General features: G+C 42.9%; 1 protein-coding gene across 4 annotated transcripts in view; it reads right to left on the bottom strand.

Annotated features, from left to right (window-relative positions):
- The window catches only part of sipa1l3 (signal-induced proliferation-associated 1 like 3), a 57588-nt gene that overhangs the window by 18111 nt on the left and 26516 nt on the right, over positions 1–12961 (bottom strand). For 2 of the 4 annotated variants that reach the window (XM_077541635.1, XM_077541636.1), the window contains exons 2-8: positions 11125–11771; positions 8468–9431; positions 5160–5290; positions 1937–2125; positions 1550–1724; positions 1331–1434; positions 63–220 (exon numbers count right to left, since the gene is read on the bottom strand). In XM_077541635.1, coding sequence (XP_077397761.1) covers positions 63–220; positions 1331–1434; positions 1550–1724; positions 1937–2125; positions 5160–5290; positions 8468–9431; positions 11125–11610 — 2207 coding nt within the window. In that variant the 5' untranslated portion in view covers positions 11611–11771. Of the gene's footprint in view, positions 1–62; positions 221–1330; positions 1435–1549; positions 1725–1936; positions 2126–5159; positions 5291–8467; positions 9432–11124; positions 11772–12070; positions 12089–12443; positions 12899–12961 lie in introns of those variants that run through there. The other 2 variants (XM_077541637.1, XM_077541638.1) reach the window with 2 other exon arrangements.

Below are 12961 nucleotides of genomic sequence, written 5' to 3'. Positions count from 1 at the left end.
GAATTGTTGAGCGACGGGTATCTTCATGACACTTTATTCAATTGCAGGGTGGAAATGTTTACCTGTAGTAAGTGTTTTCCGAACAGGGATTGTGCACACGCACAATGACAAAAACGTGCTGGAAGTGTGAGCGGATATTCTGAGGGGTGAACGGCAACGCTCCGGGCTCCTGAAAGATGATGGTGACGATGTCGTTCCCGATGTGCCTCTTTCTTAGAAGCTAAGGAGAAAGCAGGAGATTAAATATGAATTAGCATGGCACAAAAATGTAGAACATTTTACACAAGAAGAGAGGAAACAAGTCCGACATGGGGACTTGGAGACGGGTCCCTCTCATAACAGCTCTTTATGTAATTTGTTTTGCCACTTTCTGTGTGGGCTATTTGTGTCTAGCTGTGTGTGTATGTGACATGGCACGGCGTCCAGACTGTCTGTGGTGGTGGTGCTTGCCAATCCCCTGTTCATCTGCTGATGGAAGTGTAAAAGCAACAATTATGTAATGCAGCCTAATGTTTGGCTACAGATACACATACACATGAGTGTCCATCACGCAGTAACGCTGTAGTTTTTGCCTTTTTCCACCACTATAGCATATTTCTATTTTTAAATAATCGTGAAGGATTTCAGTCATAACATTTAATCAGATTTTCTTTCATTTTTACAATTCTAAACGTCTGTTTTTTTATTTATATATACTTTTTTTTTCTCAAAAAGATCAATCGAAGACTACAGTTATCTATTTTTCCCTCGACTGTTTCAAACTGACATTTGCAGCATCTCTTTAGCTACTGTTGATCATTTTAACATGTCATATGCTACCACCTAGAGGTCAGAATAAAGAGTGTGCATGTGCTACTGCACTGTGGAAGCCTCTGGATGGAGATATTGTGCCATTTAATCAAGTGGAGATGCAACTAATAAAGCTTGTTTGAGTAAAAGAAAATTCAAAGTGCACTCCTAAAATATTAACTTGGATGATTGTTTCAGATTTTTTTATATAAATTATTACACATATAAATACAATTGTTTATTGTAGAATACAACATAAAAAATAATGGATTGGTGGGTGGATAGATTTCGTGGCTAATTATTTACTTTTTTAAGAGCAAAAACAGCTTACAAATTCACCCCCAGGAAATTCTTACGAGCTGTAAAAAGAAAAAAAAAGTAAATAAATTAAAGTGACCACTGAGGAAATAATCGAAGAGCAGTCCATAATAATGGGGCATTTTGGAAGAAATTAAGTAAAGAAACAAATCACTTCTCCATAGTGCTGTTCAACCCAGATTGATCTTGGCTGGACCAAGATCAAAAAGTTACTCTCTCTTACCTGCTGTGGGTTGTTGGGCATGTACGGCAGCATGGTGGATATGTGGAACATAACTTCATATCCCTGATAGGTGGTGTACAGCGAGTGGGTGCCTGTTGAGTCAGCTGCAATAACAAGCAAGCAATGTCAATTCCATGTTTAATACATGTGTGTTTTTGAATGAATACATTAGGGCAGTATTACAAATGCTACACCAAGGAATTTATTTTGGGCACTCACTCTTTGTGTCGAGCTGCGCGGCATATTTGCTGAAACCTTTGAGGAGCACCTGCTCGCCCAAAAGCTCCAGGAAGGCAGAAAAGGCAGGCGACGCCTCCTCGTTGTTGTACATCTCCTCCTCGGTGCTCTGGCCCGCACGGCACAGCAGAACACCCACTTTGTGCTTCTGACTTAACTGGGAAGGCACACACAGATGATAATGATAACGCTCACGCAGCAAACAACCGAAAGCTTTTTTTTTTTTAAATTCATATTTGCAATGTTGTGTAAACACTTGAAGGTACATTCTTGCAAATAAAGGAGCAGCCATTGCATTTTTTAATTAATATCCTGTTAAATAGAAGGGCAGATAAAATCAGCATTTACAGAATTTTTGAATATACTAACCCCTTGCTCATCCAACTTAAGAAGCTGCTCCGTGACCTTCGGCGTGCCGACCGCAAGCCTCAAACAGGAGACGCTGATTTCGGGGACCACCTGTTCCAGGACCTCCTTGAGGGGCAGGCCGCGCACCGTGCCATGCCTCCCCGTAGACGCTACCCCGTCCTCTAAGATGGACCCCCGCAGTGTCACCAGCTGTGTGCAAATGAAGCGTACAGGAAATGACACCACATATTACTTTCATATTTTTTTATCATACTTGGCAGGAAAAATTCCAGGGTCGAGGGAAAATGACATTATTGCATTCTTCTGTTTTCTGACCTGCAGACTAATAAACTGAGAAAAATACCAACTAATGAAATAATAATTACAAAAAAAATCAAAAATGTCGATTAAGTTGATGATCGATTAGTTGATTTTTAATCTTCACACATCAAGCATATGATTATAGCCCTAATGTGTATTTGTGGTGATGCGTCAGCTGTATGTGCCACCCTAATTGACAAGTTGTAATTGGTGGCTTGGTGATGAAGTGCTGCCTCCATGAGTGAAAATACAACAAATGCTTTCTTTATATGGGGGCTTAGCAAGTAGCCAGGCCATAGCTCCTCCCCTGCCTGCAGAAGATGGTCGCTCACCTGAATGACACAGGACTGTCATCTCTAAAGTCAGGCTCCAAATGTGTTTAAAGGGATCGTTCGGCTTTTTTTAACATGAATCTCAATTTGATCCTCACCTCCCGTGTGTGCGATCAGCACTGACTTACCCCTGACAGCGTTCTGTGACACGCGTTCTGGTTCGGCGTTGGACGAGAGGAAAATAGTCCAGCAAGCTGGCTGGGGTCTCGGAAATAAAGCGTTTTTCTTCTAAAAACTATTTGTTTTCAAAAGCGCGATACATTTCCATCACAATACTCTTTTCTGAATAAAATCAGACGCCATTACCGCCAGCCACTACTTTTCTGTTCGTTCGTATCACTGCGCGGCGCCCTGTAGAACGCTAACCGACGCACTGCAGCCAGCTAGCTGATACTTCCGCCGAAAAGGCAAACAACTTCAGGCGGAAGTATCAGCTAGCTGGCTGCAGTGCGTCGGTTAGCGTTCTACAGGGCGCCGCGCAGTGATACGAACGAACGGACAGAAAAGTAGTGGCTGGCGGTAATGGCGTCTGACTTTATTCAGAAAAGAGTATTGTGATGGAAATGTATCACGCTTTTGAAAACAAATAGTTTTTAGAAGAAAAACGCTTTATTTCCGAGACCCCAGCCAGCTTGCTGGACTATTTTCCTCTCGTCCAACGCCGAACCAGAACGCGTGTCACAGAACGCTGTCGGGGGTAAGTCAGTGCTGATCGCACACACGGGAGGTGAGGATCAAATTGAGATTCATGTTAAAAAAGCCGAACGATCCCTTTAACGTGCAGCATTCAACACTCAATTCTACTGGTATTGTTAGACATTTGGTTTTAAGCTGTTTATTATGACTCTTTCACTTCCACAAAACCTACATAATTCATATCGATCAATTATTTATGTATTTATGACTCTACTACAGTCTATCTGCAGTTAGACAAATATTCACATACTAAAATATTGTACTTGGCGCAGTCAACAATTTGCTTTCATTTTGATGGATTACAGCGACGCCTAGCTTTAATGTGAACACGTGAACTTGTGAAGGCAATAGTGTAATAAAATGTTCTGAAATGGGGATTGCCATATCGATCCCCTGCATGTTATTTGCCGAGGGTACGCGCAGCTGCAGCTCAAGGCCCAAAGAGCTAAAAGGACGGATGATTAGTAGCCTGGGAGCATGAAGTGGGTCCATCGAATGACGGATGGCCTGACAACTGCTCATAAGCCTGAAGCAACATTTTTCCTCTCGGTCACCCATTTGCAGCATGACCGTGGATTTTTCTTTTTTTCTTTTGGTCTGTTTTTGTTCTTTAATGTCCAGCTGTATTGTGAATTAGTATTACATTCAGTGGCGAGCTGCTCCCCCGCAAGGGAAATTGACCTGCTTCAACACATTACGGCTATGAAAAAACCCTGAGATAGATTTCAGTTGAGAGCAAAGTTACACATGCAAAAGCAAACACAATCTTGAAAAATGTACTGAGGGCCGGCTCACATGGGGCTGTGGAACTTAGCTCAGAGTGTTACTCGTATGACCGCTTGAAGGTGGGAATAAGCGAGGGCGGAAAAAAAGTCGGCCCACCTTGCTGCGTCAGCGCCGCTGCGCCGTGAATTTAATGGAGGACTAAAAGCGGATGGATGTTTGAGAGCAGCTGCGCCTCGAGTCAGAAAGAATAAAGTCTGCAATCTATCTCGTTTTTGTGTGTGTGTGGGAACAGCGGGCCGAGCAGCCACTGCAGCTCTGTGTACTCAGACGGCCAAGCGGCTTCATTGTTGTTGCGGCGCTAAGGTGATGAGGCCAGGCAGCCATGTAATCCACATAAAGACAACACAACGGCAGCCACACGGACAACTCGCTGCTTGTTGGATTGACTGCAACACAGTCAGACAGGTGGTTTAGAAAACCAACCTGGCAAAAGAACACTAGGATTACAAAATATGTAATTGGGTGATCCGCTTATCATATTTGCTTCATTTGCAGTACAGCTTACATTTTTTAGACATCATTTTCATACCTGTACTCTCCTACTTTGAGAGATATGGGGCAAATATTTACATTAGTACTACAATGGACTGTATGTGGCAGTATTTTGGAATTGGCTCTGGCTTTCTTTCCTGCGTGGGAGGAGTTAACATGTTCTCCAATGCTTGAAGACACAAACACAAGTCCAAAAAGGCTAAAAACAAAAACACCGGAGGAGAATGATGGTCGCCTCTATTTTTTTACTTCTCGGCAGGATAAGGAGACTTTTTTTTTTTTTTTTTAAGAGGTGTTGACATCCACCACTTTGACAAAGTGGACACTGTGGAGTTGGAATATTACAGCGTGCAGAGGTAATGGACAGTGACAGAGAAAAGATACATTACCATTCTGTTTTTTGTTTGTTTGTTTGTTTCATTTCATTTCGTAGTGTGTTGCAGCAATCTAATCAAACAAATCTGCTTAAAAAAAAAAAAAAAAAAAAGAATGAACGGCCGTCTATTGATTTATGTCACACAACTATCCTAGAAGTGTTTTTCGTACAAATATTTACTATAATCAAGATTTTCATACCATTATCTCAATGGAACAAAGAAAATAGAGATTGCACATACCTCGCTAGTTCTCACAATCAGGCGGTACTGATACTGATCCTTCAAGTCTTTGGTGTCGTCTAGTTTCTCCCTGCGAATGCTCACGGCCACGGGACCCAGCTTTTCATCGGTACCAAAATAGTTTGAGTGTTCTGGAGGATTAAAATGAGGTTTGGTACATTAACATGATTACAGAACACAACAACACAATTGAAAATGACTCTCAGTAAGATCAAGAACAATACGGAAATTTGATGTTGATGAAAGTCAATTATCTCTACTCTCCACCCTCCATCTGATTACCATTTTGCCATAAGGATGTGTGCAAAACAACATGGAACATATTCCCATTTGAAAAAAAAATAAAAAATCAAATTCAATGAAGTTACAACAAAATACAGGGCGTTCCAAAAAAAATGGACATCATTTGAAATATGAATATATGATTATGTAATACATGTCAATGGCAAACCAAATTTTATGTTGAAAAATCAAAGCTTTATACATTCTACAAACAGATAATAGGTTTTATAACCGATTTTGCAAATCTTAACAAATATTTTTTTCAGTTGGTATATTGAATTTCCTCGGTAATGGATTCTATACACGCTTGCCTGACAGCATTATACTAAATACAGATAGTATACAGATAATACTAAATTAGTGTGCTTTGTACACATCTAATTTTTTAGATCATTTGAGCCAGAATTGGTCATGTTATTTGAAAATGAAATTATTTTATGCCACTACAAAGACTTGCAAAACTTCTTGAAAACATATCCTTGGTGAGGTTAATAGTCATTTTACACTTGGGAAATTACAAAAATCTGTAACGCCAGACAGATTTTTTTTTTTCTTGAAAATGAAAAACAAAAGTTGCTAAAAAAGTGGTATAAACAACCCTCGAGGTACTGCAAGTGCTCTTATAATCGTGACCTCATTCCACGACGCATCATGTCATGGAGAAAAGTTAGCGTCTCAGTATTTTCAGGTATACTTTGACAGCGCTTCAGCGTACCCAAATAACTAGTGAATATTAACCAAAATATCTAGATGAGAAACGTAACACATTTTCTGACAGATTAATGCAATTAACAAAAGCTGGACCAGGAGAAATAAACATGCTTGTAAACCCAGGAAAAGGTTCAACGTGCTGCCACAGGACTCCAATTAACATTCTGTGGCTTGATCCAAGTTATCCACACATTTCACAAGGCATCTTGCATGTCCGACTCTCAAGATCGCAAGCTAAGCCCCGCTAAAGCCGACACCACAGGCGGAGTGGGAGTTGAAAGAGCAATTCTCCAGACGGTCGGCTAGGAATCTTACTTGACAAGTGTTCCTCCACAATAACTCTGACTAAAAGACAAGCGGGATGATGAACTCATTGCATACGAGTCAGGTCTGCTTAACTTCCATGCTATGTCTTGTGGTGAAAATGTCAGAATTTTGATGGGCCGTCATGAAATGCACGCAGGGGCGCACAGGCATAACGCAGGCAGGACAACCGAGTCAGAGGAGGAGCATATTTTTGGAAGGATAACCTTTAATGCGGTTGCGCGGCCTCAGGGGGGGCTGTCTCGCTTACCACGCATATACACGCACGCTTACTCGCACACATGCGCTCCCAACAGCATCTGCCACTAATTAGGATGCTGCCAGATGATGTTGGCTGTGGGGACGTTTCATGCACACCGTCATACGAGGTGACATGAGACATGTCCACACATAGAGTATCTCCGGATTTGACGGTAAAATTGAGTTTGTGTTTAATGTTATGACTTTCACATTTTCTTTTCTTATGGTAAAGAATGACGATCTATAGCAATGACAAGGCTTTTTGTGTGGTAGAATATGCTCAAGTGCAGCGAGTGTGGCAGTGTGCATTTTCGAGGAAATTCAGTAAAATTACCTCAGCTGCAAAGCAGATTTGGACATTATACAATATTTCAGTAATATGGTATTAGTCATTCTTCATAGAGGATAAAGAATAAATGCCTGTGAGTATTGTTATTATCGGTCTACATGTGTTCTCCATCTTTTGACACAGATGCTTTTTGTTAGCTTGTCTATGGCATTGTGTATTATTTGTTCACATTAGGCTAATCGACTTGAGGGCAAAATTATGTTGGTTGTAGTTTGACAATAAACTTAAACTCGGAGCAGAATTAATTGAAGAATTGTTTACTATCTGCTCAAATGCTACTTGACTTGAAGTGAGTCAAGTTAACTGCAACTATACAATGCCCACAAATTAACATATTTGCTCACAATTTAAACCAAAATGTGGATAAACGACAGCTGATACAAACTCCTAAGTCAGGTCACTCATATCTACAGGCACCACTCTAGCAATTATTATTAATTCCTTGCGAATATATCAGCTTTGTGTTCAACTAAATGGGCGGCACGGTAGTCGAGTGGTTAGCACGTCCGCTTCCCAGTTCTGAGGTCTCCGGTTCGAGTCCAGGCTCGGACCTTCCTGGGTGGAGTTTGCATGTTCTCCCCGTGCCCGCGTGGGTCTTCTCCGGGTACTCCGGTCTCCTCCCACATTCCAAAGACATGCATGGCAGGTTAATTGGGCGCTCCGAATTGTCCCTAGGTGTGCGTGTGAGTGTGGATGGTTGTTCGTCTCTGTGTGCCCTGCGATTGGTTGGCAACCAGTCCAGGGTGTCCCCTGCCTACTGCCCAGAGCCAGCTGAGATAGGCGCCAGCAGCCCCCGCAACCCTTGTGAGGAATAAGCGGTCAAGAAAATGGATGGATGGATGTTCAACTAAATAAACATTTGAGTAAATTGAAAGGAAATCATCATCATTTCAGTATTATGTTTTTGTGTTGATTGGTGGTGTGCATGAGCTTTTTATACTGTACAATATACATGTGCCTTAGCTCAATAAAGGATGAGAAATGCCAGGATAGGACATGATGTACTTATATATTTATATTTTAAATAATGTCTTATTTTTGGTAGGCCCAGGTTCTTGCACTGATCAACAAATGGAGTTTCAAAGTTAACTTGTCACTAACAATCATGCTGTTAAAAATGGTGGTGTGTCGCCATCTTTAAGTTTGCCAACAGTCTGGTGGTGGAGTGACGTGTAATAATAAAATAAAATAAAAAAATCTGGGAGAGCTGCCAGCTTGGCTCACTTTTCAGTTCTCAGGCCCAGCTGGATATTAGCTGTCACACGATGAGCTGCTGCGACTGTCAGTGGGGAAACACTGGCAGCACAAAACTGCTTTAACACTGTCAAATTCCACAAGTACGTCGAAAAATGAGTTTCAATGTTTTATTATTGCAGTCCCTCCAAACGAATCCCTGACTTACCTTTCCCGTGGAAATAGTCTCTGTAGTATCTAGCTCCGAGGTCAACGTGCTCTATGCTGTACTCTTTAAGTCTTTCCAGCCTCGTGACTTGCAGTTCAATTGGCATCTCCACCACGGAGACGCTGGCGTTACTCCTCCTCAACCAACCTCTCGCTCCATCTCCTCCTCCTTCTCCTCGCTCTCCCGATGAGCTGAGGAAGCTTATGTTACGTTCCCCGTGGCCCCCCGTCTCGTTGAGGAAGTGAGGGCAGCTGAGGAGCAGCGGGCTCGAGCCGTGGGCCCCGGGAGGAGCGTCCGTTGGGTCCGCGACCATAGAGGATTTGGTTGTGCTAGAGTCTAGGCCCAGAGTTAAGTCCTCGATGCTGGCGTATACTGGCTCATTACCGCTCAGAGGCAAGGACCTGGACGCTGAAAGAGACACGGAGGCGGCGGATGCCCCAGTAGCTGTGTTTCTCCTCTGGGTCACGTAGCCCCGCTGCGCTGCGGCCTCGTGGAGGTCAAACAGGATACTCTGTGCATCGTAGTGGACAAAGCTCTTTGGGCACACCCACGCTTTATACGGGACATCAGATGAGCCCCGGCCTCCGTCTTCACTTGTCTCTCCTTTGCCGCCATCCTGCTCCGCACGACTGGCGCTCCGAAGTTTTCTGAACAACGACGAGGTCCCCAGTGAAGACTCCGTGCCGCCACTTTTTTTCCTCACCCGCTCACCTCCGTCCTTGCTTCGCTCGTCCCCACTCAGTTGTGAAGCGGGCGAAGGAGCACCAGCCGGTTGGGAGTCCGTCGTACGTAGCAGCTCTCTGAGGCGCGAAGGTGCCGAGGTGCGCTGGTCGGGCCGCTCCTGGTGGAACTGGGTAAGCATGTCGAAAAAGCTCTGCTCGGGGATCCCCTGGATGTCGATGGAGGAGGTGCTGCCGTACTCTCTGAACAAGGTCCCCATGGCTCCCGCGCCACGGGCCTCCACCTTAACAGTGGAAATGAGAGAATACCCCACCTTGTTAAAACAACCAACTTAACAGAGTTTATATTACATCAGGGATGTAATTGTGGGGTGCTTAGCAATACAAAAAAACGCTGAAAATACAGTGCTAAAAAAAAAGCTCATATTGAGAGAGTAAAAAAACCCACAATTTTGGGTATCAATTCTAATTTCATCAATTGATTCGATTTCCATTTCAGTTGGATTTGATTTTTTTTCCTGATTCGATTCACTTCAATCCGATATTGATTAATTGCAATAAATCAATTCTTCTTAAATATCAAGGACATGACAAAAACTCCACAGACATTAAATTCCAAATTAAATTTTGTGGAGGCAGTAAACTAGTTCAATGATTTAGTTTATTAATGAGAGAAACACGTGTTATAATTACTTAAGCGTTACATCAACTTTGACAACAGCAAGAATGAGATGAAAACATTTACATAATTCTAATTCAATATGTGGAAATATTAAATAAAAATATTCAGTACTGTCTTAAAGTGCAATAAGTCAGATATTTCATAGAAATGAGTGTGAACAGGCACGGTGGGCGAGTGGTTAGCACGTCCGCCTCCCAGTTCTGAGGACTCCGGTTCGAGTCCAGGCTCCGGCCTTCCTGGGTGGAGTTTGCATGTTTACCCCGTGCCCGTGTGGGTACTCCGGTCTCCTCCCACATTCCAAAGACATGCATGGCAGGTTAATTGGGCGCTCTGAATTGTCCCTAGGTGTGCTTGTGAGTGTGGATGGTTGTTCGTCTCTGTGTGCCCTGCGATTGGCTGGCAACCAGTCCAGGGTGTACCCTGCCTACTGCTCAGAGCCAGCTGAGATAGGCGCCAGCACCCCCCGCGACCCTTGTGAGGAATAAGCGGCCAAGAAAATGGATGGATGGATGGATGAATGTGAACAGTAAATTTCAAGAAAACAATAAGAAACAAAAAAATAGGCCTTTAAAATACTATTTTCTATAGTTTTTTTTTCTTAAAATACCATTTTCTTATGAATTTATTGAAAAAGAGAGAAAGAGAATAAAAAAGAGAGAAAAAAAGAGAGAAAATATTCATGGTTTTATGAATCAATATCAGGCTCGAAAAGGAAAGTCGATAATTCGATTTTTTTTATCCCAGCCCTACACAATATTGTTTTTGGGGCACATAACACTTCGTCAGTCATTTTAAATGTTGTCTATACAATGCTATTTATCTGAGGTTATAATTACACATATATTTCAAAGAGTACAGGTAACATTAACCTCAATGAACATAAACCACCTACAAACACTAATAACACTTTATATTTTATTTTAATGCACGCACACTTTGTGAATCGAGTTGATTTGTTCATCGTAAGTAGCCATAACATGCCTAATTAAAATTAAATCGCACTAAAACTAACCACCAGAGGGTGCTGGAACTGCACAAATGGAAATCTATGGTCTTTTTAACAAATGTACAGCTTTTAATATTGTCACATGTGGAGCTTACGACGATATTGTGGAAGTTTTAAGTTCGTCATTACATTACATCCTTATATATTATAGATATCTGTCCATTTTCCTACACTGCTTGAAGGTTGGGAATGAATTGGATTTTAGTGAAAAAACAAAATATATTTGAAGGCCATATTGCCTAACCTAATTCTCACCATGAATAGCTGGAGCGTAAGATAGCAGTCTCACCTCGTTCTCATCCTGTTCACTCAGCGTCACTTCACTGTTGGAGCGTTGCCTCAGTGGGGGGAAGACGCGAAGGTTCAAAGGTGACCCTCGCTCAGTGGCAAACGCGCCGCCGCCTCGGAACTCCACATCTTTGGACCACCGCCGTGGTAATCGGGCCACTCCGCCTCGTACCAACCCGACGTCCGACGACAGTGCCGATGACGACACCGACATCGAGCAGTCGTCGCCGTTGTGATGGCTGCTCATTTGGCCGTTCTCAAGCAACGACTCTCTGGACTGGGCCCGACGCGGGGGCCACTCGGCGATCCGAGCTCGGACCCCCATTTTGGGCACCGATACGCGCGACTGAATGGTCGCGTCCGTGTGGATCGGGTGGCCATTGGGGGTGTGACGGTAGGGCGCATGCTGAGGCAGCCCGCCTTCACCTCCCCCATCCAGGAGGTCTGAGGAGGTGCAAGACACCCCCCTGTCTCTGTAGCTGTTCATGGTGCCCCAAGCGAGCTCAGGGCAAGATGGAGGCCAGGTGGGTAGGGGGCTGGCATCCTCCAGCGTCCAAAATCATCACTGTTGGTCCACGATGCTCATTTCACTGATCCATGATGAACCAGCGCTCTTCCTCCTTATATTGTTTCAAGTTCAATAAAGATCTGAGGAAAGAAAAACAAGCATTCACAAGTTTAATTCACGCTGAGCTCAACACAGCACAGATCTTGTGACCTAAATTCTATTCAGTGGACAACTGAGCACCAATTCTGAAAAAGAGCAAGTCATAACAATAAAACAATGTGAGACTGCGAGCCAAAGACGGACAGGCTAATAAGGTACAGCGATACGACGGAGGATTTCTTCCGTCGAGACTAATCCCCTGGAAGCTGACAAGGGATGTTATTATCACTCACACTGTGCACTCAAGTGCACGTGTACGCACACACAAACACTCACATACCCTACGGGCACGCTCTCCCACAGCTCCACTGCGGAGTGAAACCGCTTCAACGCTCGGCTGATATCAGAGCCACATCACCACATCGGGAGCATCCAAACAGTAGCGCGGCACATAGTCGTGACTAAGCATCTGTATGTGAAAATCTGGAGGTGTTAAGACTGACGCGAGCGAGGTGCGTGTCCTGTTGTTTATTGGTTTAGTGGCGGGATACTTCCAGACTTGTGTGTCCTCAGCAGAGTTCACATCTCTGCGAGCAACCACAATTCTACTGATATGACGTGTCCATTGATGCAAAATCTTAAAATCCTCATTGAAATTTACGAAGCAAACCTTTTCCATAAAACTGGGGTAAAGAATCAAGGGTCTACTTAACTGTTTTGTTCCGGTCAATCAACAGCAAACTGAAGTTCCATCAAATCTGTTACCTTGGTTATTATCCACTAGGGGTGTGCCAAAAAATCTATTCATAAAAGAATCGAGATTCTCATTTATGAATCGAATCGAATCGATATTAATATCCAAAAAGCAATTTTATTTAAATTAGAAATGAAGAAGGGGGAAAGGCAGTTGTAGCCCACATGCTGTTTTTGTGGAAAAAGGCACTTAACAAGATAAAATTCATCAATGTTTAGGAAAAAAAGAAAAGAAAAGAAAAAGACACTTTAATGTCTCTATTTGTCATTTTGCATATCTGTAAATTGAAGCAGAAATCATTTATCAATCAAATAATTGTGAATCGAAAATGGTTTGAATCGAGAATCAAAAATCGATTCTGAATCGAATCGTACACCCAAAAATGGTAATCGAATCGTGAGACAGTCAAAGATTCCCAGCCCTATTATCCACTGACGTTGACTTCAATATTGAATCGTTTCGTAAAAGTGAGCTTTG

The sequence above is a fragment of the Festucalex cinctus genome, chromosome 13 (genome assembly GCF_051991245.1).
Source record: "Festucalex cinctus isolate MCC-2025b chromosome 13, RoL_Fcin_1.0, whole genome shotgun sequence".
Classification (NCBI taxonomy): Eukaryota; Metazoa; Chordata; class Actinopteri; order Syngnathiformes; family Syngnathidae; genus Festucalex; species Festucalex cinctus.
The sequence above is the reverse complement of the archived record's forward strand: the minus strand, read 5'-3'. Positions and strand labels throughout refer to the sequence as shown.